Genomic DNA, 27365 nt, shown 5'->3' with positions numbered 1-27365 from the left:
GGATTTAATGGCCTTCAGAATAACAATGAGCAATACCAACAGTCTTACCTTGTTATATGAAGAATTTGGCCAGTACCAAATTTGGTAAGTTAATGGATATAGTTTGCTCATTGAATTATTTTCAACTTCTCCGGGTGAAGCAACAGAAATCTGAAGTGAATCTTCACTGGCATTAAGCTTGATGCTTGGAGGGCCGAGATTATCTTTAAAATAATGTCAATTAGTTTATTAAATACTCGAAATTAACAAAAGAGATTCAGACATGACATGCAGTAAAAGTGGCTTCAGATGGAGGATTCTAGTGCTATCTCCAAAAAAAAATTACATTCCTTTCTTCCTCAATAAAAAATGGAGAAAACAGTAGCAATACTACATTGAGACCACAAAGAAGAGCAAACTCTTACTTAGATGTTATTTTTTAGAATAGTATCTTCTACTGCTCCCTAGGACAGACCATACAGCACACACAACTCTGTCCTCTAAAAAGTTGTTGAGAGACTTAGGGGCTATTCACATGGCCCTTTTGGGCCATGCTGTTTCGCTGGCAGTCGTCAGCAAAAGAGAAGGTGCATGGGGCAGTTCATGGCACCCTGCACGCCCTCCCTCCTTCTTACATCAGATGAGAGAAAGGGCGGCCACGTTCAGCAACGTGCATTGCCCCGCTGCCCTTTCCTCCATCATATGGGGAAAAGGGTAGGAAAGTGCAGGTAGCTACACAAAACACACTTTCCTTCCTGTGGTAGTGGAGAAAATACCTTCTGGCGCTTCCCCTCCACTTTGGGAGGAATATGGGTGGAGCCTACCATGCGTTGTGTAATGGCGCTCAGCAGGCCCCATTCAGGATGCAAATAAAAGTGGCAAAATTGGGTTTTTTGCTGTGTGAAAAGGTTCTTAGAAGGGATGGCTTTGGACATACATTGCTGCCCCCCACTTCTGCTGCTTGAGAAGGTTGCCTTACATAATATTCAACTCAATATGGAAGCAAACAACCTCCAAATATTAAGCAAAAAAATCTATTTCAGGAAAGGATGAAAAAAGATCAATGGGATGTGTAGCAGTTAAAAATACGTTAAATGCAAACATACCAACACAGTGCTCACAAACCTGCTTCTTTGTTATTTTTTACTCTTATTACTACCCAACCCTATGAACAAACCATACATATAAATACTTATTTTTGAAGACATATGCATTTTTTAAAAAACAACAACCATAAGTAATTTCTAAACTGCTGTAACATTAGCTATGTGCTTAGCTATATGATGTACAGAAGGAGGAGGAGGAGGAGGAGAAGGAGGAGAAATAATAATTATTTTAGGTGCTACGTACTATCTCTGTGAGGTTCAAATCGCTGCATTTTAGACCAAGGTGATTTCTTGTGGTTTTGTACTGCTTGGATTTGAAAATAATAAATTCCATCAAAGCCAACAAAATCTGAGATATCGCAATGTGCTGTTTGGACATTTTCGCATCCTGAAACGTTGATCCAATTCTTTGATATATCAGGAGAGGACCGTGATTTATGTCCACTGCAATAAAAGTTGAATGATTATGCACAAGACATTTATTTTGCAACATTTAGGGCTCAGATTTGTTCATGTTGACGGTTTGCACCACTGACTAACAGTAAATGGAAGGTATGCATAGGATGACATATTGTAGATTTCAATACTGGTTTTGATTTTTGAAAAAAATGCCCTTTACTGTACCTATTTGGTATCTGCTAGAATTTACTGAGACAATTATGAATATGAGTTACATATTTGTTATTTGCTTTATTCACAGTTTCTATATATTTCCTAGTTCAGTGGATACAAAGGGACTGTGAAAGTCCTCCAGTCCCTATTTACTGGGAAAAGCTGACCAGTCAATGGAGGCGTGTTTCCCTATTGATTCATCATCATAGGCAATCATTTGTTGCCAGATATGATTGTCCTCCAGAGGTAAAGTCTTAAGGTGCGACTGTAAGTGACTGTGAAGACCTATTCTGGATCCACATAGTCTTCCATATTGAGGATTTGCAGGCGAAAGATGGTCATGCCAAGGGTTTGCCTTCCTCTTGGTACATTTCTCCCTTTTGCCCTTTTTTCATGCCTCTTCAAAATCCGTAATATTGTTGGTAACAACTAACCTCCAGTTACAACACTCAAGGGCCAGGGCTTCCCAGTTCTTGGTGTTTATATCATATTTTTAAAGGTTAGCTTCAAGTCCATCTTTAAATCTCATTTGTTGTCCACTGACATTCTATTTTCCACTCTTGAGCTAAGAGTTAAAGTAATTGTTTTGGGAGATGGTGACTGAACATTCAGACAACGTGGCCAGTCCAGCGAAGTTGCTGGTGAAGAACCATCATTTCAATACTGGTGGTTTTCTCCCAACTGACTAGGAAGCAGATGATTGGAATTCCCATCATTCCTGTAAGCAATTTCCATTGCACCAGGAATAAGCAGGTTTCCTCCCTTACACCAGATTGCTCACACAAGCGAACATCAGGCAACTCTTTCCTGATTGATAGAGGAACAGACTTGCATTGAATGCACCAGCTGCTGCCCAACAAATGGAGATGGTGGAACCACTGTAGTTATACATTCTTAACTGCCTTTGGGAATTGCAGCCATTATTATTAATATAATAAAAGGGAATAATGAAAAATAGCAAAAATGACAAAATGCAAGTAATCCTACTGAAAATACAGCTAAAGGTGAAGTTGACCAAAGGGAACATCATGATTCAATTCAAGGGGATTCAATTTTGGTTGGTTCCAGCAGTCGGTACCAACTATAAGAAATTAAAATAGACTGTTCTGAAATAAATCAAGGAATCTGACATTTTATTAAAAGAATGGAACTAATTAAAGAAGGAAACACTGCCAGGGACATTTTCTACTAATGACTGTCAATATGAGTTTTCCCCAGAAACCCTGATTTTCAAAGAGCTGGCAGGAGATAGGAAGAGCAGACAATGGTACAATCTGAAAATGCACATTTTGCAAGGATTCTTACAAGAGGCTTTGTACTAGGAAGCTCACATTTCCTTCATACAGATAGTCCCAGTACAAGACACACTTCATATTCAAGGCATGTACTTGAAGGTGTTCAGGAACAGGTAGACCAGTCCAAGCTGTAAGGAGAAGAAAGATAAAAAATCTATCGTCCATTAAGCTTTAGGAAGAAAACGTTTCAAACAAGCACCAGCCATACAACCTATGCAAGTTCAGAGGAAACTCTGAAAGGAATGCCTGAAAGGGTTCCCAATTACAGCTCCCCAGGGTAAGGGTTATGAAGGAAATGACCTCAGATGCCGAGCAAAAGAATGACATTTAGAAACAAGGCAAGAAGAGGGAGAGAAGAGAAAGTGATAAACCTAAGGAACTTCCTGATCAATTCCAGTGATGGGTTTTCTTGAACGTAGTCTCATTTGTATTTGGAAAGTTTTCTTTTTTTCTATTAAGGCAGAAGGGAACGGTAATGTCTAAATGAATAGATATCAAGTTCATACCTTTAGGGGTTCGCTTACAGTATTCTGGACTATATAAACCATTGTTATAGGGCAGAAAAGCATTCACTTTTAAACAATATGTGGTCTCTGGTTCAAGGTCATGAATGAATTGACCTGGAAAAACAGGCCCAGTTTTTTCCTGCAGAAAAAAATTGCATAAAATTTATTATAACTTATGGTCGCTATACACAGTCTTGCTAAGCTGATGAAGAAACTGTAAAAACAGGACCAACATTTATTACACATAATTTTTATTTAAACTGATATCATTTCAGGGCACATAATGACTTTTCAACCTATTCAGAATAGAGTATGCTTTATAATTGAATTTTCACTCATCACTGAATTGCCATTTAAACACGTTCAGTCAGAGTATTACACTTTGCCGTAGTAACTTTGCTGCCAAATTACTAAATTGGTCCTAGAAATGCTACCAGATAACATAACCTTATTACTCCTTGTAATTTTCTCAGCACATATGTCATGAGGTATCAGAGCTATATTTACAGGCATATTTCAAAAGATAAAGTAAATTTCAAATGGTTAATGGAAAGAAATGTAATACCTCAGGATGAGATGAGTTTTTCCAGATAGTCAGGTTGTAGCATAAATTCTCACTTTCCCACATTTTCACTGGTTTGTTTATTTCAGGATTTAAAATGATAATTTTCTCATTTCCGTTTATGGAATCTAGCCACACTCCTGGGGGACCAATCTTGGCTGTAGACAAAATAAGAGAACATAAGACACTTCCAATTAATATTATTGATGCTGACAGCTTCTGATGAGACAGCTTGTATATAAAGAAAGAATAAAAAAAATCCATCAGACTGAGTGGATCCTAGGACTTTAGATCTGGGGTGGACATCTTGTCCTTGCAGGCCTTCCTTTGGTTTTTATTTACCATGGCATTAAAATGCAGCTCTTTATTTGTCCCTCAAATCCACCACTCAAGGAAAATTAAGGGTGAAAATGGACCAAAAATAATGGTAGTATTGGAAGTGGCTGGAATTAAATCACAACAATGTACATTAATTCCAGTTCCCATTCCCAGCTGCTTTTGCTCTGATCAGAGCTTGTAAAGTTAGTTTTAAGAAAAGTAAATAGCAACATGCTGAAATAAAGTAAAACTTTGGGTCCTATGTCTTCTTTATATTACTGCTGGTATTGCTACAGATGGAAAGCTTCAGGATTATATTAATTCTTGTTCCGCTAACATTTCATGATAAGCAAAAATCAATATAGGGAAAAGAACTTGCAACATGAGAATGTTTTGATCAAGAAAACAACTTAGGAGGGAAGTAACCTCCCCCCCCAAGCCAAACATCATAAGTATTTCACTAAAAAACAAGAAACCAAGGGTCCATCTACACCAGGCATGGGAAAACTTCAGCCCTCCAGGTGTTTTGGACTTCAACTTCCACAATTCCTAAGAGCCAGTAGGCTGTTAGGAATTGTGATTGAAATCTAAAACACCGGGGGGGGGGGGGGGCAAAGTTTGCCCATGCCTGATCTACACTGTGGAATGAATGCAGTTTGACGCCACCTTAATTGTCATGACTGAATGCTATGGAATCATGGGAGTTATAGTTTTGCAGTCTTTCACCTTCTGTGCCAAAGTGGGCTGGTGCATCACAAACAAAAAACCCAGGATTCCAAAGCATTTAGCCGTGACAGTTAAAGTGATATGGAGGGTGAATTAGTTCCACACTGTAGGTGAACATTAAGACATAAAAGCACAAATCTGTGTAATGAGTTCTGCAGGAGAACTTTGAAGGGCACAGAGAAAGCTGGGGAAAGATGTCTAAAATGGGAAGTGATTGCTGCCACTACTACTAAATACCAATGAAACAGGCTGCGCATCCCTTACTTGGAATTCTAAAATCCAAAATATTCCAACATCCAGAATTGTAAACAAACATGGATGACTAAGATAGTGACACCTTTGTTTTCTGATCTTTCAATGTTAACAAACTATGTTAACAAAAATTTGTTTAGAATATGGTATATGAAATTACCTTAAGATGATGTTCTAAGATATATATGAAACATCAATAAATTTCATATTTAGGCTTGGGCCTTACCTCCAGGATGTCTCATTATGTATGTAATACATAATACGTAAATATTGTAACCCTATATACATTTACTTGTGAAGACCCAATACAACACAGTTCTGGTCTGTAAAAACAATATTGTAAATAAATTTTTATAAGGTTTTGTACTTTTTGCTTGAAACAGATTTTTTTTTTTGGAAAAAAGACAGGTTTATACCGTTCATAAATGGACAAAATGTTAAATCTGCCCAAGGGGAATAATCTTGTGTGGTATCAGCTCGTACACCCACGGTATAGTTTTCCAAATACTCTAGAATTGTTGATGAAAGATCACATTCTGTAGTTGTTATATCTTGACACTCCAAAATAGCAGACCATGTATCAGGACTTATTTCTTCATTTTCTTGGTTTCTGGGGAAGAAAGCAAACACATGAGTTAACACAGTAGACCAGTAAGCACTGCTGATCTCTGAATCATACTCAGTTTTGTTTTGATCTGTAGCACCTGGCAGCTAAAATATTTATTTACATCATTTTTACCCCGCCTTTCTCCCCGGGGGGACTCAAATATGTTTTGTTCTTGTTTCTGTTGCGACGGTGTGAAGTCTTGGCTCTGTCTTTTCCTCTCCTTTGCTTTCGTTCCCCCTGTTTATAGAGCTTCCCAATAGTGTAGATACTTCCATTTGTATTAGTTTTTGGGTGGAGCATAAAAAACCCCGTAGAGGCCAGCCTTAGTTGGTCTATTCCAGTTGCCTGTTCAGAGTTCTCTTGCTAGACTCCTTCTTTCTGCAACAGAGCTACAGTGTTTAGAAGCTTGGGCATTGTCTGGTAAAACCTAGGCCCAAAGCAATCCAAAACAGGCATCCTTAGCACTAAACTCTGCTTTCAGCAGTATTCATATACCATGAGTCCCAGAGACAACAGAAGCTTTTGGTCAGCCTGAGCTTCACAAAGAAAGAAGATTGAGACAGTTTATGAGCTCCAGTTTGTAAACCATCACTTTGCATCAGAAGCAAAAGACTTTCAAAGACGCCAGAGAGATGTCTGCAACCAGCAAAATCTCCTTTCGCACTGTATTGTTCTAAGTTATTTTATAATAGTCACGGGTGGAGTTAACCCTTTATTCATCTTGTTTTCAGTAAACTCATTTGGTTATATTTTCATCTTGCCTAAAGTGCCTCTGTATGTTAAGGGTCTTGATCTTAACAGAAGGTATACAGATAGCCCCCGAGTAAAGCCAGACACTATAGTTTTTCCCAACGGCTCGGGCGTGCCATCACAGATGGCAAGAGTTATCAACAGCTGCAAAGCACCAAGGTGATGCTTGGAGGTAAGGGAAGAAACCATCTAAAAAGGAAATGTGACTGATTGGATACATGCATACTGTCTTCCACTTGCCAACCTTTCTTTGCAAAGCCCTCTCTCAGATGTTCTTCCTGTTTTGTAGTGTAGGTGCTAGTTGACTTTCATAGACGAAAGACAATTCGATGGGGGAAAACTGAAGCATTGCTGCCTGCCATTTCCCTCTGCAAACCACACCCCGGCTGTCAACTGCTTGGCTCAGCAAAGTGGTTAAAAAAGAGGGAAAAAAGCTTCTCTTTTACTCTGGAACAATACAAGTCTAAAACAAAAATGGGTAGAGGGCAACCATTCAAGAAGCTACTAATTTTTTTAAATTTGAGAAAGCCTCCTAGTTTTCCATTTTTGGTCATCTAGATCAGGGCTTATTAATCTTTCTCTGCTCATGACCCCATTCCACCTGAGAAATTCTTATATGACCCCTGGTATATAGGTATATTAAAAAGGTATAAAAACCAAACATTTACTTATAATAAATCAGCATTTGCAAGGCTTACTAAACAGGCTGATTTCTCTCCTTTTGTGGACTACAGTTGATTATTTTTTCTGCAGAATCCACTGTAAACACTGCATGTTATTGCCAACAGATTTGTGTAAATGGATGGTGTTCAGAAATGTTTTACCATTGCCAATTTTTGTGGCCCCAACACTGAGCTAGGAGGACCCCATTTGGGGTCTGGAGCCACAGTTTAAGAAGCAGTAATCTAGTTATTTTGGACTTCAGTGCCCATCACCTTTAACTATTAGCAAAGCTGGCTGGGACTTCTGGGAGTTGAGAATCAGGTTGTAAGAACCACTACTCGGGGAAAATTCATCTATTTTTTTTTAACCAGGAAGGGTTTATTTTATTTATTTATTTATTTATTGGACAAACCTAGAAGCAACCTGTTATCATTGAAAGTCTGGAAAAAAGTATCCTCTGCAGGCTTAAATAAGTTTGGGATGAAGTATGTTGAAACTGCCCTCTACACTCCCTTAAAGGTATAAGAAGTAATTTCATATTTTTATCAGTAGGTAGGTCAAGAGGGAACTGAAGTCAGAGGGAATGGGCTCAAGAAAAAGTCTGGATTTCAGGGTCTTGGTAATTGATCATTCCCAAAGTAATATGCAAGCAGCATGCTCTTATAGAAGATTACTGTCTTCCAATAAAACTCAGAATGATGTTACACTGGATATGCTCATATACAGAATAACTCTGGTGGGCAGTACAATTAAGGAAGTAAATCATGCCTTATGACCAAGGCCATTCAGTATACCACCCACATGGAAAAAACAAAGTGCCTAGCAGTGTGTCTGGATATAAAGAGTGCATCTACACTGTGGACTTAATGCTATGGAATCCAAAGATCTGTAGTTTGGTGACAAATCAGTTCTCTTTGGCAGAGAAAGCTAAAAAGCTTGTTCAACTACAATTCCCAGGATTCCACAGCACTGACCCACGAAGTGGAGTCAAATAGCATTAATCCTAAAGTGTATATCCACCCAATGTCTGTATGGAGAGGCAAACTGTAGAGACATTTTAGCAAATATGCAAAGATAATGGAAGTTGTCAACACAATCCCATTCTACCATGCGTTCATTTTACATGCAGCAAGTATATGAAAAGCATTTCCAATTTTGGGGAAAACAGAACAATTATTGGGAAAATTCTAGCACCTGTGATTTATTTTTGAGTAAATTCTGAAAAGTTTAGTATTATCTCAGCAATTTGCACAACATTTCATGCATGCATCTAATTTTGACTGGAATATTATACTATGGATGAAGTACAGTGTTCCCTCGCTACTTTGCGGTTCACTTTTTGCGCTCTTGCTGTTTTGCAGGTTTTTAGTAAATACTAAAATAATAGCCCCGGTGGCGAAGTGTGTTAAAGCGCTGAGCTGCTGAACTTGCAAACTGAAAGGTCCCAGGTTCAAATCCCAGGAGCGGCTTGAGCGCCCGCTGTTAGCCCCAGCTCCTGCCAACCTAACAGATCGAAAACATGCAAATGTGAGTAGATCAATAGGTACCGCTCTGGCGGGAAGGTAATGGTGCTCCATGCAGTCATGCCGGCCACATGACCTTGGAGGTGTCTACGGACAACGCCGGCTCTTCGGCTTAGAAATGGAGATGAGCACTAACCCCCAGAGTCAGACATGACTGGACTTAACGTCAGGGGAAACTTTTAACTTTACCCTAAAATAATAGTATAAATCATAAAATAATATTATAAATCCCTTATAAATCCCTCTTTCTACTTCCTTCCTAAGGAGAAGCCTAAGGAAGAGAGAGAAAAGGAGGCTGAAGCAGCTTTGTTTTCGCTTCACAAGGCAGCAGCGGGAGGGCGCATGCGCGTGCTTGAAAGGCGAGGAGGGGACAGAGATGCTACTTGTAAACAACAAAAATATAGTGCCCCTACTTCACGGATTTTCACTTTTCATGGGTGATCCTGGAACGTAACCCCCACTATAAATGAGGGAACACTGTACTGCCAATATTTTGGAGAACATATTAACACACAGGTTAGGACTGGATTTACACACTAAACCAAAAGTTACAGTAACATTTCACAGCTATGTATTGAAAGAAAGTTAACTGGGAACTTACTGTTGGTACCGAGTTGAAAAGGTTACATTGAGATCACATGGATTATCCCACTCCCATTTCAGAATTATGGTTGTATCGACAACATCGACATTAACGTTGTGTGGTTCCTTCAGACATATTAACCCTAGAAATATTTTAGAAAAAAAAGAGGCTGTTATGCTTGACATCTGGTTCCCAAATATGTTAGGTCTTTCAATCTACTCTTTATCACACAAGGAATACCATCTGATTAAGTAAAAAGCTGGCCTAAGCATGTATCTCTTTTTCCAATGTACACTTGGCTTTCCATATTTACTGGTTTAACTTTTATGAATTTGATTACAATATGTAACAAAAATTGAAAAGGATTCTGTTCCTGTTTTGAAAGTGTTATTTCCTGTTTAATTGTGCAGTATTTACTTTGAAAATACTTGTTATTCTCCAGAAACTTCATTTTTGGGGCTGCCACAAACTGTTGAATTGGTTGGGACTCTATGAGTTATTCATTGAAAACCTATAGCAAAATGTGCTGCAGGATGTCCCATAAAAACAAAAGTTTTTTTTTGCAATTTAATAAACCTTTTCCATGTTTTATGATAGAACCAATTAGGAAATGACATTTATAATTCAGGAACATAAATCATGTTACAAAGTGTTATTAATTGATTTGAATAATATGTTTACTCTAGGAATCCTCCAAGGTAAACCTAAGGTCAACATATTCCAGAAGCTGATCATAGAGTAGTTCTGGAGGATCTAAAGATCTCTAGAGAGATGTTATCTCAGCTAAAAAATAGTTTTTATTTGTGTTTTTCACACTTTGGGGTAGTGCACCCTTTCTTCTTCTTCATTCACTCAGTCGTTTCCGACTCTTCGTGACCTCATGGATCAGTCCACGACAGAGCTCCCTGTCGGCCGTCACCGCCCCCACTTCCTTTAAGGTCGAGCCAGTCACTTCAAGGATTCCATCCATCCATCTTGCTCTTGGTCGGCCTCTCTTCCTTTTTCCTTCCATTTTCTCCAGCATCATGATCTTTTCCAAGCTTTCCTGTCTTCTCATGATGTGGCCAAAATACTTCATCTTTGCCTCTAATATCCTTCCCTCCAGTGAGCAGCCGGGCATTATCTGCTTGGATTTTAATGTATTTGTCCATTATTTTATTTTGTGTATTGTTGGAATGTTTTAAGTTTATGTTAAGTATATTGTTGTTGTTCGGGCTTGTCCCTGTTTTGAGCCGCCCCAAGTCCCTTCGGGGAGATGGGGCGGGATATAAAAATAAAGTTTATTATTTATTTATTATTATTTCCTGGTGTATGGACTGGTTGGATCTTCTTGCGGTCCAAGGCACTCTCAGGATTTTCCTCCAGCACCAAAGTTCAAAAGCATCTATCTTCCTTCACTCAGCCTTCCCTATGGTTCAGCTCTTGCATCCATAGGTTACTATGGGGAATACCATTGCTTTGACTATGCGGACCTTCGTTGCCAGTGTGATGTCTCTGCTTTTCAATATTTTATCGAGGTTGGCCATTGCTCTCCTCCCAAGAAGTAGATGTCTTCTGATTTCCAGGCTGTAGTCTGCATCTGCAGTGATCTGTGCGCCTAGAAATATAAAGTCTGTCACTGCCTCCACATTTTCTCCCTCTATTTTCCAGTTATCAATCGGTCTGGTTGCCATCATCTTGGTTTTCTTGATGTTTAATTGCAGCCCGACTTTTGCACTTTCTTTTTTCTCCTTAGTGATAAGGCTCCTCAGCTCCTCCTCACTTTCAGTCATCAGAGTGGTATCATCTGCATACCTAAGGTTGTTGATGTTTCTTCCAGCAATTTTAACTCCAGCCTTGGATTCGTCAAGCCCCGCACGTCGTATGATGTGTTCTGCGTACAAGTTGAATAGGGAGGGTGAAAGTATACAACCCTGCCATACTCCTTTCCCAGTCTTGAACCAGTCTGTTGTTCCGTGGTCTCTTCTTATGTGGCTACTTGGTCTTTATACAAATTTCTCAGGAGACAGACAAGGTGACTTGGTATCCCCATATCACCAAGAACATGCCACAGTTTATTATGATCCACACAGTTGAAGGCTTTAGAATAGTCAATAAAGCAAAAATAGATATTTTTCTGAAACTCCCTGGCTTCCTCCATTATCCAGCGGATATTGGCAATTTGGTCTCTCGTTCCTCTGCCTTTTCTGAAGCCAGTTGGACATCTGGCAACTCTCACTCCATGTATTGCTGGAGTCTGCCTTGCAGGAGCTTGAGCATTATCTTACTGGCATGGGAAATAAGTACCACTGTACGGAAGTTTGAGCATTCTTTAGCGTTTCCCTTTTTTGGTATGGGGATAGAAATTGATTTTTTCCAATCTGATGGCCAATCTTGTGTTTTCCATATTTGCTGGCATATGGCATGCATCACCTTGACAGCATCATCTTCCAAGATTTTAAATAACTCAGCTGGGATCCCGTCATCTCCTGCTACCTTGTTATTAGCAATGCTCCTTAAGGCCCATTCAACTTCACTCTTCAGGATGTCTGGTTCTAATTCACTCAACACACCGTCAAAGCTATCCTCTATATTATTATCCTTCCTATACAGATCTTCTGTATATTCTCGCAACCTTTTCTTGATCTCTTCAGCTTCTGTTAGGTCCTTGCCATCTTTGTTTTTGATCATGCCCATTTTTGCCTGAAATTTACCTCCAATGTTTCTGATTTTCTGAAAGAGGTCTCTTGTCCTCCCTATACTATTGTCTTCTTCCACTTCCATGCATTGCTTGTTTAAAAATAGTTCCTTGTCTCTTCTGGCTAACCTCTGGAATTGTGCTTTTAGTTGAGCATATCTTCCCCTATCACTGTTTCCTTTCACCTTCCTTCTTTCTTGGGCTACTTCCAGCGTCTCCATAGACAACCATCTTGTCTTCTTGGTTTTCTTTTTCTTTGGGACATACTTTGTTGGCACCTCCTGAACAATGTTGTGGACTTCTGTCCATAGTTCTTCTGGGACTCTATTTATTAAATCTAGTCCCTGAAATCTATTCCCCACCTCCACTGCATATTCACTAGGAATATTTGTGAGATCATATATAATTGGTCTGTGTATTTTCCCCATTCACTTTAATCTGATTCTAAATTGTGCAATAAGAAGTTCATGATCTGAACTACAGTCAGCTCCAGGTCTTGTTTTCACCGACTGGATGGATGTCTGTCACCTTTGACTGCAAAGGATGTAGTCAATCTGATTTTGGTGTTGACCATCTGGTAAAGTCCGTGTATAAAGCCATCTTTTAGGTTGTTGGAAGAGAGTTTGTTATGCACAGTGAGCTTTCCTGGCAAAATTCTATCAGTCTACGTCCTGCTTAATTTTGTTGTCCCAAACAATGCTTGCCTGTGATCCCGGTTGTCATTTGACTGCCCACCTTAGCATTCCAATCTCCTGTAATGAAAATAATGTCTCATTTTGTTGTATTATCCAGTAGGTGCTGCAGACCCTCATAGAACTGATCTAATTCTGCTTCTTCAGCAGCTGTGGTTGGGGCATATATTTGGATCAATGTGATGTTAAACAGCTTGCCTTGAACTCGAATTGAGATCATTCTATCATTTTTGGGTTGTATCCAAGCACTGCTTTAGCAACTTTGTTATTAATTATGAAGGCTACTCTATTTCTTCAGTGTTCCTCTTGTCCACAGTAGTAGATCTGGTGGTCATCTGTTGTGAAGTGGCCCATTCTAGTCCATTTCAGTTCACTGACTCCCAGAATGTCTATCTTTAATCTTGACATCTCACTAATAACCACGTTCAGTTTGCCCTGGCTCATAGATCTTACATTCCAGGTTCCTATAGTGTGTTGATCTTTAGAACATTGGATTTGTCATTCACCTCCAGTACCGTCGGCTGTTAGCCTTCCTTTCAGCTTTGAGCTAACTGTGTCATCACATCTGGAGCTAGTTGGACTAGTCCTCTGTTCCTCCCCAGTGCACTTTGACCATCTTCCGACCTGGGAGTCCTATCTTCCGATGGTATACCGACATTTCTCTGGTTGTACTTATCCATGTAGTTTTCATGGCAAGAATACTGGGGTGGGTTGCCATTACCTTTCCCAGGGATCCTATTTAGTCTGACCTCTCTGCCATGACTTTCCCGTCTTGGGTGTCCCTTTATGGTTTAGCTCATGGCATCATCGAGGCACACAAGCCCCAGCACCACATCAAGGTAACAATCTTTTGCATGGGATCCCTAACCCCCTAACACCCTAACCCCCGCAAAAGTGTAGAGCCTACTGTAACATGAATAGCAGCCACTAGACATGGCCCCAACGGGAGGAAAGATTCAAACAAACGTTTACTTCTATGTCAGCAAATACAGAGATGGAACACATTTTAGTCATTTCTCCACATTTGTTGGGTTTAAGGGCACATTTCCCCCATTAAAAATGAAAAACCTGGGAGAAGATCTCTCTGGGAATTTCTAGGCCCTACAACATGCCTCCATGGTCAACGTCTGCTGCAGGCTGGTCACAGAATCACACTGAAGGATCTAGAGCAGAGCTTTCCGAACAGTATGTCGTGACACCTTAGTGTGTTGGCTGCAGTGGGTATGCGTGTCGCGCAAAAGTAAGAAGAAATGACAAAAATCTTGGAAATGTATGCTATAATCTTACAAATCATACTAAAATATAAATGAAAGGTTTTCATAATATATGCCGTGTCCTCATACATTTTCTTATTACAATTTATGTATGAGACTGCATCATAGAATCATAGAGTTGGACGTGGCCGTGTGGGCCACCCAGTCGAACCTCCTGCCAAGAAGCAGGAAAATCGCATTCAAAGCACTCCCGACGGATGGCCATCCAGCCTCTGCTTAAAACCCTCCGAAGAAGAAGCCTCATTCCGCAGCAGGGAGTTCCACTGCCGAACAGTTTTCACAGTTAGGAAGTTCTTCCCAATGTTCAGGCGGAATCTCCTTTCCTGTAATTTGAAGCCATTGTTCCGCATCCTGGTCTCCAGGGCAGCAGAAAACAAGCTTGCTCCCTCCTCCCTATGACTTCCCCTCACATATTTATACATGGCTATCATGTCTCCTCTAAGCCTTCTCTTCTGCAGGCTAAACATGCCCAGCTCTTTAAGCTGCTCCTCATAGGGCTTGTTCTCCAGACCCTTGATAATTTGAGTCGCCCTTCTCTGGACACATTCCAGCTTGTCAAAATCTCCCTTCAATTGCGATGCCCAGAACTGGACACAGTATGATTCCAGGTGTGGTCTGACCAAGGCAGAATAGAAGGGTAGCATGACTTCCCTGGATCTAGACACTAGACTCCTATTTATACAGGCCAAAATCCCATTTTTTAGCTGCCACATCAAATTGCAGGCTCATGTTTAATTTGTTGTCCATGAGGACTCCAAGATCTTTTTCACACGTACTGTTATAGTGCCAGGTACCCCCCTTTCTTTATCTTTGCATTTCATTTTTTCTGCCTAAGTGGAGTATTTTGCATTTGTCCCTGTTGAACTTCCTTTTGTTAGTTTTAGCCCATCTCTCTAATCTGTTAAGATTGTTTTGAATTCTGCTCCTGTCTTTTGGAGTATTAGCTATCCGTCCCAATTTAGTGTAATTTGCAAACGTGATGATCGTGCCTTCTAAGCCTTCGTCCAAATCATTAATGAAGATGTTGAACAGAACCGGGCCCAGGACGGAACCATGAGGCACTCCACTTGTGACTTCTTTCCAGAATGAAGAGGAAGTGAGGTTCGTTCGCTTAGCCAATTACAGATCCACCTAACTGTAGTTTTGTCTAGCCCATATTTTACTAGTTTGTTTGTCAGAAGGTCTTGGGGGATCTTGTTGAATTCATAACTGAAATCCAGATACACTACATCCATAGCGTTCTCTGCATCTACCCAGCTCGTAACTCTATTGAAAAAAGAGATCAGATTAGTCTGGCATGACTTGTTTTTGATAAATCCGTGTTGACTATTAGCAATGACCGCATTCGTTTCTAAGTGTTTGCAGACCACTTCCTTAATGAGCTTTTCCAGAAATTTGCCCGGTATCAATGCGAGGCTGATCAGACGGTAATTGTTTGGGTTGTCCTTTCTTCCCTTCTTGAAGGCAGGGACTACATTTGCCCTCCTCCAATCTGCTGGAACTTGTGCCGTTCTCCAAAAACTCTTAAAAATGATTGCCAGTGGTTCTGTAGTTGATCCGGCCCTGGGGACTTGAATTTGTTTAGAGTGGTCAGGTATTCCTGGATGACTTGTTTCCCTATTTGGGGTTGGATTTCCCCCAATCCTTCATCCACTTCATGTTGCTGAGGTTGAGGATGGCTTTCTTTTTGTGAGAATACTGAGGCAAAGAAGGCATTAAATAGTTCTGTCTTTTCTCTATCCCCTGTCTTCAATATCCCATATTCTCCTCGCATCGCTAAAAGGGGTTGGTTGAACCTCTGGTTTGGCGGTAAAACTGAATTACTGTATCACGAATTGATGCATGTCTAGAAAGAGTGTCACTAATACGAATCGTTTGGCAAGCTGTGATCTAGAGGATTCCCAAGAGGTGTTCTTTCAAGAAACATCTAGGTCCTCCAACATAACTTTAGGGATGGCTTCTGGAGGTTTGGCCCTCCAGGTAGTTTGGGCTTCAACTCCCAGAAATCTCAGCCAGCTTACCGGCTGTTATGAATTGTGGGAGTTGAAGTCCAAAACACTTGGAGAGCCAAAGTATGCTCATGCTTATTCTAGAGATTCTGAGAAATAACATTTTATAAAAATTGTAAATGATCAAATCCACAAAAATCAAACTCAAAAATGTGGTGGGACAACTGTAACAGTGTCTGCCATATTATATAATAACAAAAGAGGATCGCTACTTGACATTTGAGCTTCCTTGGTCTAGACTATATGTGTTTGTGTGTGTGTTTGAGAGAGAGAGAGAGAGACTTCTTGACTTTTTTCATTTTTAAAATTCAAACACAAATAAAAACAACAATACTTATACATATGTACATATACATAAACATTCTTAACTTACAGCTATATAACTAATTATACAATTTCTTCTACATACCTATTCCAATTATATATCACTTTAAACTAGAAATGTACATACATAAATCGTATCAGAGAGAGACTGACTTTGTGTGTGCTTGTGCGCTCATGTATATGTGCTCATATGCCTCATAGGAGATGAAGCGAAGTGCCAATGGGAAACACTTGTGTTTGAGGAAGAAGACCAGTTTTGAGATTAATGGAGTTAAACACAACAACATGGCACAAAAATGAATAAAATCTACATAGACAAATCAGATTATAAAAGAAAGCAGGTACAAGTTATTTTCCAAAAGATAATTAGGCAGTTATAACACCTCAGATAATGCACAGGATTTAACAAAAGGCAAAGTGTGGGCAGAGAAAGTTGTCAAGGCGGTAATATATATATCTGCATGCAATATGTGATTCTTTTATGGTGGATAAATGAGCAACAGGAAACAGACAAAAATACAGAATACCACAGAAGTTGTGGAAAGTAAGTGAAATATGCAGTGCTCTGTAACCTTTCACTGCCTTAATCAAAATTTTGCTGTGTGATAGACTCGCCAAATCAAAATCAGATTCGACTCTAATTGATATGCTTTATATTGTTTTTCTAATTGAAAAATTACTTTTCTTCCCACACAGATATCATCTTGGTGACATTATTCCCTTCAATGTATTCAAGGCCTATTGGCATCAGTCCCTATTTAGTTTTCTCCATGCAAACTCAATAACAGTTTTCAGCAGCTTCTTCCCAAAATTAATTTGCTTAAAGACAGCAGTGTTGTGTAACTTTAAAGCCAATTATCTTACATGTATGGCTCTCTACTGGAAACAAGGAATTGTGTGTCGTGTAGAAAAGCATTGTGTGGAAAAATAATACTGCATTGAGCAGTATTGTGGTTACACTAACCACAAAGTGCTCATCATGACTGATGCTGATTGATTTGATCAGTATCAGAATGATATCTGATTCATTTGTTCATCAGGGGTCCTACTGAATTTATAGGCTGCTTCAGGAGTCAAAATAATTTCACTCATCTAAAGTTCTGTACACTGTGTTGGGGCATTGATAGATGGAATTTTCTGCCTAATCTTAGGCAGAAAAATCTTTTGGGTGACAAAGCAGCATACAAAAAGCTAAGAAAAACAAGAAGGAAGCCACATTGTGAAGTTCTGTATAGTGTAAAGGCATCCATAGTGCCAATAAGAAGAGTATCAATAAATATTCTTTGAATTTTCTTAAAGCTATTTGACTAAACAATGGAAGACATTTGAGGCTGACTACAAAAGAAGTAGATGCCCTCATGCTGTACACACACACACACAGAGTCATAAACTAAAACAAACAAACAAACAAAAAACAAATTAAAGAACACAATACTTTTCAAAAACAGAATGTTATCAACTGTGAAACTTGTCCTGCAGAGTGCTAGTTTTAACAAAAACAAAACATAACTGCACAACGTAATATGACCTAAAAAATCACAGAAAACCTAAAAAGCATTTTTAGGTTTTTACATCTTATCACTAGCTCACATGGGACTTAACAGAGTTTCACAGATAGTATCTTACTATTTTAATAAATATGTAAATATGTATTCATATACTTTTCTGCCTATTAGATCCCACAACAAAATCAAGGGAAAAAATCCAGTTGAAATCTTTCTGTTATTTCAGTCCTAAAACACAATCCTGCATCACTCCACTTGAGACCTCCTTCTATTTGAAACAGAGCCACTGATGACAATTCTTTGTACATGGTTTTCTAACTAGGACCCAACGGAAAGTATTTCCATCTGTTCCATATTTAGTCAGTTTGCTAATCAAAATATAACAGAGGACCTTATCAAATAATTTACTGAAATCCAGATAATTCCACAACATCACCACTACTTACTAAACTAGTGACCCAATCAACAGAAAGTATGAAATCAAAGAAATAATAAAAATAAAAATAATAAATTTTATTTTTACCTGCCTCTCCTTATGGCTTGAGGAGGGGCTCAACATAGTTAAAAAACATCACCGTAAAATACATACAATAAGATTTATATATTAAAACACGTTACTATAAAACACATATATTAAAATATACGTTACAAAGATTAAATAAAGTTAGTTGGCAAGTTATGTTCTTGTCAAACTCATTCTGACTTCTGAATGCCTATATATACCATATATACTCCTGTATAAGTTGGCCTTATAAATTAAAGGCAGACTTTGGGGTCAAAATTATGGATTTTGATATAACACAAAAATAAGTCAAGAGTAAATTCTCGGAGATGGGAAAGCATCAGTGCAAGATACAAATGTAACTAATAATACATAGATATTAAAATAATTACAATGCAAATTATAATTGGATGTCTTTTTTTCTTCACACTACCGAGTCTTCACATCTTAAAGAAAAGAGAGAAACCTGTAGCAAAGAAACAGGACCAGTATGTCCTACGTATGTCTTCTTAATCTATTTGAAGGATCATTTTTTCCCTACATTAAGGCCTGTGCAAATAAACATTCTATCAACAGATCTCCTAATTCTGCCACATCCTGAAATCTACCAGCAATGGCAGAGATTGTGGAGGAACAATGAGCTAGGCCAAGCCCAAAAGGTTTTGCTGCCTGAGGAGGAGCAACAAATGGTTGTCACTTGTTGCTGTTATGTGCCTTCAAATTGACTCTGATTTATGGCACCCAATTCTAGAATTATCTTGGTGAAATTTATTACCACACTCTGAAACTGAGAGTGTGTGTTTTCTAATGGCCTTTGGTGTCGGAGTGAGGGTTCAACACTCAAACAACAAAATCCCCCCAAATTAAGATGCATAGCGCACTACGCAAATAAAATAATTCTTGCACAGGGAGCAAATACTTTCATTGGCACTTCATTAATAGATACATAAAAAATAATTCTGCATAACTATGCCTTGCCCTTTTACGCCCCTCAGTTTTGGCCACCTGTGGCAACCAAGGTCTTACTGCTGACTAATGGCAGGATGGCCCAATTCAAGGAAGCCCTGGCTTATCAACACACACCGCTTGCGTGTAAACATGAAGTGCCAAGAAATTATGCTCCCTTTCCAGGAAGCCCTTCTTCATTTCATCAAGTGTATCCTTGCCTCGCTTTGTAATGAAAACAGTAATGCAATGTGCTTTTGCAATTTTTTCCTTCCTCAGTGCTTCACTTCTACCCAGGGCACATCATTCTACACCAGTGGTTGCAATGTTTTTTTGACCAGGGACCACTTGACCAGAGATCACTCTCCAACATTAGTACCAAAAGGTACTAATCAGTTTTTTGATCAACTATAGATTTGGTTTGATTATTTGGGGTGCTGATTCAGAAAATTGCACTGGATAGACCACATCACTTCTAGCTTCTGCTATATTGTAGAATCTCGCTTATCCAACATAAATGGGCTAGCAGAACGTTGGATAAGTGAAAATGTTGGATAATAAGGAGGAATTAAGGAAAGGGAATGCACAGATCAGTGACGGGAGGGGTCTGCCACTTGTTTGGGAGAGTGGCTGCACTTGTATTGTTATTGGGTATGTTGCTGTTTTTCTAGGCAGCAATGCGCAGCAGGCCTCTCCACGCGCCGGATGCCCACTGGGAGGGGCAAGGTGCAGCTGGTGCAGGCTGGGTGCTGTGCCCGATGGGAAACGTCTGAGCTGGTTGCATCTTGCCCCTCCCAGAGGGGGGGGGGATTGCATAGAGAGGACTGTATCGAATAATACAGAATGTGGGATGAGCAAACTTATAAGCGAGACTCTACTGAAGAACATATGCTATCCAGTGCTCGCCCACAGAAAACCATATTTAATAATCTAGAGCTGATGTGGTCTATCCAGTGCAAATTTTTGAATCAGTACCCCAAGTAAACCCAGGAACAGGCCTAAAAATGAAGACACTAAGAATTTTTTTTTTATTATTGTGCTGTGTTATTATCTGTAGTAGTAACGGTGAGGCAGCAGACCATAATTTAGTTCTTGCAGACCATTGGTGGTCTACTGACCACAGGTTGGGAACAACTGTTCTACACTGTAGAATTAGTGCCGTTTGACACCACTTTAGCTTGTAAGTCTCAATGCCGGGAGTTGTGGTTTTGCAAGGTGTTTAGCCTTCTCTACCAACGAGTGCGGTGCCTTACCAAACTACATACCCCACGATTCCATGGCACATTCCATGTGGTGTCAACACAATGTAGATCAGGCATGGGCCAACTTGGGCCCACCCTCCAGGTGTTTTAGACTTCAACTCCCACCATTCCTTACAGCCTCAGGCCCTTAAGTTTAAGCGGCTGAGGAGAAAAAGGAAAGGCCTGAGGCTCTCAGGAATGGTGGGAGTTGAAGTCCAAAACACCTGGAGGGAGGGCCCAAGTTGGCCCATGCCTGGTGTAGATTCCATAACCCTAAGCCATGACCCACAACCCTCCGCCCCCCAGCCCCAAGGCAAAGCGGAATCAAAGCCGAGCCGGAACGGATGACGCGGGGGTTGGAGATCGGGGGGGGAGGGGGCGACGGTGCGCGGGACACTCACCTGGCGACGCGGCGCCCACTCCCAGCGCTGCCAGGACCACCAGCACGGCGCGCGCCCCGGCCATGGCTCGAACTGGCAAGTACCTCAAGGCGCCCTCCAGGGGGCGCACCCCCCCCCCCCCGGAAGGCAGAGTTCACAGCAGCAGCAGCGCGCGCGGAGCCGCCCGAAGGGAGGGGAAAGGAAAGGATGCACCGCCTTCCTTTCTTCTCCCCGTAGAGGCACGCAGGGTAAAGTCATACATATAGTGCTGTGAGTGCGAGTCAAACCCAAGGAAGCAGGGTTTAGTACACTTGGATGCACTTGATGAACCAACCTGGACACAGCATATGATTTGAGAACACAGAAATCTGGACCACGCCAACAACCACCATGTCAGACTACTCAGAGAAGCCACTGAAATCCACAAGCATGTGGACAATTTCAACAGAAAGGAGGAAACCATGAAAAAAAAACACAACAAAATCTGGTGATCAGTATTAAAAAAAAACTAAAATCGGGATAGTAAATAAAGAACAACATTCTGAAAAAAAGAGGAATTACAGACATTAATCAATCAGGGCCAGCTAACACCTCCTAACAAAGGATTCCCCAGGCAGGAAGCAGCCGGGCCTTAAAGCTGAAGGGCTATTCAATGCTAATCAAGGTGGCCAATTGCAACATTCACACTGCTCCATGCCTCACAACCTCTGGGGATGCCTGCCATAGATGTGGGCGAAACGTCAGGCGAGAATACTTCTGGAACATGGCCATATAGGCCGGAATACATACAACAACCCAGATAAGAGTTTCTTTCTCCCACCCTGGACCTTCCACAGATACATAAACCCCACTTGCTCAGTTTAACAGACCTCACAACCTCTGAGGATGCCTGCCATAGATGTGGGCTAAACGTCAGGAGAGAATGCTTCTGGAACATGGCCATACAACTGGGAAAACTCACAGCAACCCAAGGTTAATACAGTTTGACACAACTTCAATTGCCATGGCTTGAGGCAACAAGTCGCAACTTAGTACCCTCTTCTCCAGTAAAAGAGCAAAACACGGGACTGAGGCGCAGAGTTCACACGTTTGTGTGTTGTTTCCTATCAGTTTCACAAGTTTACGGGTCAAGGCGGGGTGCTGCGCATGCGCTCCTCTATCTATAGGAAACTCCGTTTTGTGCTTTGCCGTTGAAAGGTGGAATCCACCCTTAATTGGCCAAAACAATGATAAAATTGATACAAATTCTGCCTCCCCAGCTGCCAATTTACTTTGTGTCCACACTGCAGGGAGTTAACACTTCAGTGGGGCGTTTTGGAGCAGTTTTCTTTTTGGACTTCATTTCCCAGGATCCTCAGCTACTTTGGTCAATGATAAAAGATTCTGGGAGTTGGAGTCCAAAACCACCTGGCAGAGCAGCGATTGGGAATCAGTGGTTTACTGCCTCATCACACTAGAGCATGAATCCACTTTAAATCCGGTTTCTTCCTCCTGCAGAATTCTGTGGTTTGTAGTTTGATGAGGCCCGGACCTGTCAGGCTGAGCTGTTTAATGCCCCCTCCCTAAAGTGGATTTAAAGTGGATCCAAGCTCTAGTGTGGTGAGGTCCACTAGGCTCCATCTAAAACACTGTAGAAATAATGCAGTTTGACACCACTTGAGTTACCATAGTTCACTGCTATGATATCATGGGAGTTGTAGTTTGGTGAGGCACCAACACTCTTTGACATAAAAGACCTTGTATAAACTACAACTCCCGACACTCAATAGTGCAGATCAGGCATGGGCAAACTTCCTTTCAGCCCTCCCTTCAGGTGTTTTGGACGTACTGGCTGTTAGGAATTGTGGGAGTTACAGTCCAAAGCACCTGGAGGGAGGGCCGAAGTTTGCCTGTGCCTGGTGTAGAGCCATGGCAGTTAAAGTGGTGTCAAGCTACAATAATTCAACGGTGTAGATTCACCTGAATGTTGTTGTCTGTTAGACAAAGGATCTACTCTACATACATTACGCAATTTGTTGCCTTCAAGTTTGTTTCTGACCTATGGTGAAAAAATAAGCACTATTTTCTGGAGTGTTATCAAGCCTTCAGCAGTTCCTTATTTCTCATGATGTTACTTCCTTTCCAGAAGTTGTTGTTGCTGCCTCATAATATACACTCTTCCTGTCTGACACATGTATACCAAGATAACACTTTATAAATATGCAGGGAAATCCATACAGTAAATGTAACAGCTTCCTTTGATGCAATATTTAAACCTATACATGAGATTTGACTTATCTCAACATTGTTTCAGATATTGGCCTTAACTAGGATTCATACAGTGTAGAATGGATGCAATTTGACACCGCATTAAATTTGACAGCTGCAAAATTGAGGCTCATTAAAAAAAACTGGAGAAGCAGAAGAATACATTTCAAATTTTGAGAAATAAGGGCAAGATTGTAAACCATGTTGTTTAAAAATTGGCTTTTTTCCCTTTGCTAACCTTTAGCCTAGATATGTCTCAACTCTAAACAAAAAGAAGTCCTTTTGTTTGTGAGTCATTGACTGGTGTAGGAAAGGATTAGGAGAGTTGTTAACTCTTGCCTCAGGCTAAAAGATCAAACACCCTTTGTGCCAGGGTTTTAGTAAATTACAGTAAACTCCAGTAAAACAACGAATACAAGTAATCTGCAATTGGAATGCACCCCTATGCTAACTCTAAATAATGGCAATGACTTCTCAAATCAAATGTCAGAAGTTCTGCAGTTCGATCTTTCAACTTTCCTCAGAAAGAGGAAATGTTACCAAAACATCTTGGCTATTTTGTTCCAAGTTTCCTTTTAAGCAACTCTGAAAAATGCACATTTTACATCATAATGGGATTTTATGAATCATAAGAGTCATGTTTCACATGTCTAGGCGGGTTCAAGTAATTACTCTATATGCAGCTTATGTTGCAATTACTCAAGAATAAATGGTGCTTAGAAGTTTCTTCCATATAATTGGAACAATCTATTACTCACGTTACACTGAAATGGGATCTAACTAGTGCTGAACTATGCTAGACTATGTGTCTTGGCTGTAATCCAGCTACATGTTTTGACAAGTAGTAGGCTATTGTATACATTTTCCCAGATTGGAAAACTTGATCCAAGGGCACATCTACATTGACCAAGTAATGTGGGATGAAAACTGCAGAGGAGGAAGCGTATCACATGTCAAGCATGGGAACTGGGTCAAGGCCTGGGTGGTGTTTATACGGATCAGAGAAATTTCGCTCCAACTCGGTTCCAGGATCCACAGTATCTGCAACATCATGGCTGCGGAGAATTCAGATTTTTTTCAAACCTCCCACTCGAATGCGCATGTGCAGATCATAGGAGCTCCCATCCCTTAATTATTTCACCATGCAATATAGTTGATACCTACATGCACTGATACACATTATGTCTCCCCCGCCACCTTAGTATTCCATGATTTTGTGGGCCTTGTTTCAGAGGTTCGAGGCACATTTGTGCTCTGCATCACTACAAGATTGCATTTTAGATGCTTTCAATCCATGTTAAGTGGTCAATGTAGATGTGCCCCAAGAGCAAGGTCTCCCCCCTCTGTGTGAATACATACCTTGATGTTACCTGATAAGCCATGGTGAGCACCTTTTGGATTTGTTCACTTAACCAATTACAGATCCACCTGACCGTAGTTTTGTCTAGCCCACATTTTACTAGTTTGTTTGCCAGAAGGTCATGGGGACTTTGTTGAAGGCCTTACTGAAATCCAGGTACGCTACATCCACAGCGTTCCCTGCATCTATCCAGCTCGTAACTCTATCGAAAAAAGAGATCAGATTAGTCTGGCATGACTTGTTTTTGGTAAATCCGTGTTGACTATTAGCAATGACCGCATTTGTTTCTCAACGTTTGCAGACTACTTCCTTAATGATCTTTTCCAGAATCTTGCCTGGTATCGACGTGAGGCTAACCGGATGGTAATTGTTTGGGTCGTTCTTTTTTCCCTTCTTGAAGATAGGGACCACATTTGTGTTGAAGTGGGAATGATTGTATATAGAGTTGTTTAAATGTAATTGGGTTATAGTGGTGCAATGTGAGCTGGAGATTGCATCATGCACTGTCTGCTGTCCACTATGCGGGTGTGTAAAGAGTTAACTGTGTATTGCATCAGACAGCAGAGGTGATTATAAATAGCTCCCTGTGTTATCTGTTCTCCCCTCTGCCCTCTGCTCTTTTGCTTCTCTGCACTCTGTCTGTATATATCGTCTTGAGAGTTTTCCGTTTGTTAGTAAATCTTGTATAGAAAGCCAAACAGGCTTCAGCCTCTTTATTGGTGCCAGTGATTCTTCGTTGATCTTCCGCTGCATGTGTGACAATTTGCCCTCCTCCAATCTGCTGGGACTTCTCCCGTTCTCCAAGAACTCTCAAAGATGATTGCCAGAGGTTCTAAACTAACTTCTGCTACCGTGTTTCCCCGAAAATAAGACAGTGTCTTATATTAATTTTTGCTCCCAAAGATGTGCTAGGTCTTATTTTCTGGGGATGTCTTATTTTTCCATGAAGAAGAATTCACATTAATTGTTGAACAAAAAAATGAACATTTATTATATACTGTACATTAGTTGTCATCACAAACCAGCATAACCAGACAAACTGTGAATGCTATCAAGAATTTCTTGTTACTAACATTAATTCCATGTCCAACACTCTTCAGTACGTACATTTACCGATCCTGCATGCTCTGGTGTTCTGTTCGGCGGGCATGCTTCCAAACAAAAACTTTGCTAGGTCTTATTTTCAGGGGAGGCCTTATATTTAGCAATTCAGCAAAACTTCTACTAGGTCTTATTTTCTGGAGATGTCTTATTTTAGGGGAAACAGGGTAGTTCCTTCAATACTCTTGGATGTAGCTGATCTGGCCCTGGAGACTTAAATTCGTTTAGAGCGGCCAGGTATTGCTGGACAACTTGTTTCCCTATTTGGGGTTAATGTAGTTTGATACCACTTCAACTGTCATAGCTCAATACTGTGACCTTCTAGTTTGGTGAAGCACCAATGTTCTTGAGCAGAGTAGATAAAATACGTTGTAAAACTACAACTCTCATGGTCTCATAGTATTGAACTATGTCAGTTAAAGTGCGGTAAAACTGCATTAATTCTGCAGCGTAGATGCATCTGAAGTCTTCTATATTATGAGTAATACTAGCATCAATCATTTGGAGGAATGGTGAGAAGTGGGTTCAGTGGACAAGCCTTTTACTACTCCCAAATATAGTGAATCCACTGAATCAGAGAGACTTTCATGTTGACTTACCATTCAGCAATTAACTCTGTGGGTTCATTCTAGGACACGGAACAATGGCTTCAAACTACAGGAAAGGAGATTCCACCTGAACATCAGGAAGAACTTCCTCACTGTGAGAGCTGTTCGACAGTGGAACTCTCTCCCCCGGGCCATGGTGGAGGCTCCTTCTTTAGAGGCTTTTAAGCAGAGGCTGGATGACCATCTGTCGGGGGTGCTTTGAATGCGATTTCCTGCTTCTTAGCAGGGGGTTGGACTGGATGGCCCATGAGGTCTCTTCCAACTCTACTATTCTATGATTCTATGATTCTAGTTCTGGGCAGCACCTGCATTTAGCCCAGGCTTTACTCCTCCCAGGACATGCAGAGGATTTGGAGGAAAATTGCACTGCACCGTACAATGCGTGTTGCTGTTACTTATTGCACAACTAAAGGTCAAATTACGGAAGCATGTTTCTGCATGCATGGCTGTAGCTGGATTGTGGTGCAAAGGCTGCCATTCCAATCTTTGCTTTCAAAAATGTGTAGAGGTACTAGTTACTCCAGAATGCAATCAACACAGATGTAAACATGGTGCAGATAGTATCTATCAGAAACACGTGATGTCTATGTGTTCCGCCTGTTTGATCACATAAACATCACATGTTGCAAATAAATATTATCTTGCCATGTGTACATCTGTGTTGATGGTTCTGTACATTCAGAGGTGTACAGACCAATGCCCTTATATTGCTCAGGACATGTGTCCCAATATCATGCTAATGCTCTTGAATATATTTATCACTGACATAAAAAGCAAATATGGGCCAGGAAACAAAGTAGAGTATGAAGGTATAACAGAAAAATAATTTTATCTCATGATTTTAAACTATTCTGTACAACACAACACAATACAATACACATCCACCATAATAAATATCATTTGGAATTGTATACTGTCATTTTAAAAGAAGAACTTGCTTAATACTTTGTCATTCTAAAATTTAAGACTGTCTTCATGTAAATAAACTTTCAAATATATATTTGTATATACACATTTC

The 27365-nt window shown here is 40.4% G+C and overlaps 1 protein-coding gene across 1 annotated transcript in view; it reads right to left on the bottom strand.

Annotated features, from left to right (window-relative positions):
* ifnar1 (interferon alpha and beta receptor subunit 1) overlaps positions 1 to 21211 on the bottom strand; it is a 31403-nt gene extending 10192 nt beyond the window's left edge. The window contains exons 1-8 of the mRNA XM_008121994.3: positions 21053 to 21211; positions 9501 to 9624; positions 5773 to 5966; positions 4064 to 4218; positions 3499 to 3637; positions 3003 to 3120; positions 1330 to 1529; positions 49 to 203 (exon numbers count right to left, since the gene is read on the bottom strand). Coding sequence (XP_008120201.2) covers positions 49 to 203; positions 1330 to 1529; positions 3003 to 3120; positions 3499 to 3637; positions 4064 to 4218; positions 5773 to 5966; positions 9501 to 9624; positions 21053 to 21116 — 1149 coding nt within the window. The 5' untranslated portion in view covers positions 21117 to 21211. The remainder of the gene's footprint in view (positions 1 to 48; positions 204 to 1329; positions 1530 to 3002; positions 3121 to 3498; positions 3638 to 4063; positions 4219 to 5772; positions 5967 to 9500; positions 9625 to 21052) is intronic.
* Positions 21212 to 27365: the final 6154 nt, after the last annotated feature.

This window comes from Anolis carolinensis, chromosome 3 (assembly GCF_035594765.1).
Source record: "Anolis carolinensis isolate JA03-04 chromosome 3, rAnoCar3.1.pri, whole genome shotgun sequence".
Taxonomy (NCBI): Eukaryota; Metazoa; Chordata; class Lepidosauria; order Squamata; family Dactyloidae; genus Anolis; species Anolis carolinensis.
The sequence above is the reverse complement of the archived record's forward strand: the minus strand, read 5'-3'. Positions and strand labels throughout refer to the sequence as shown.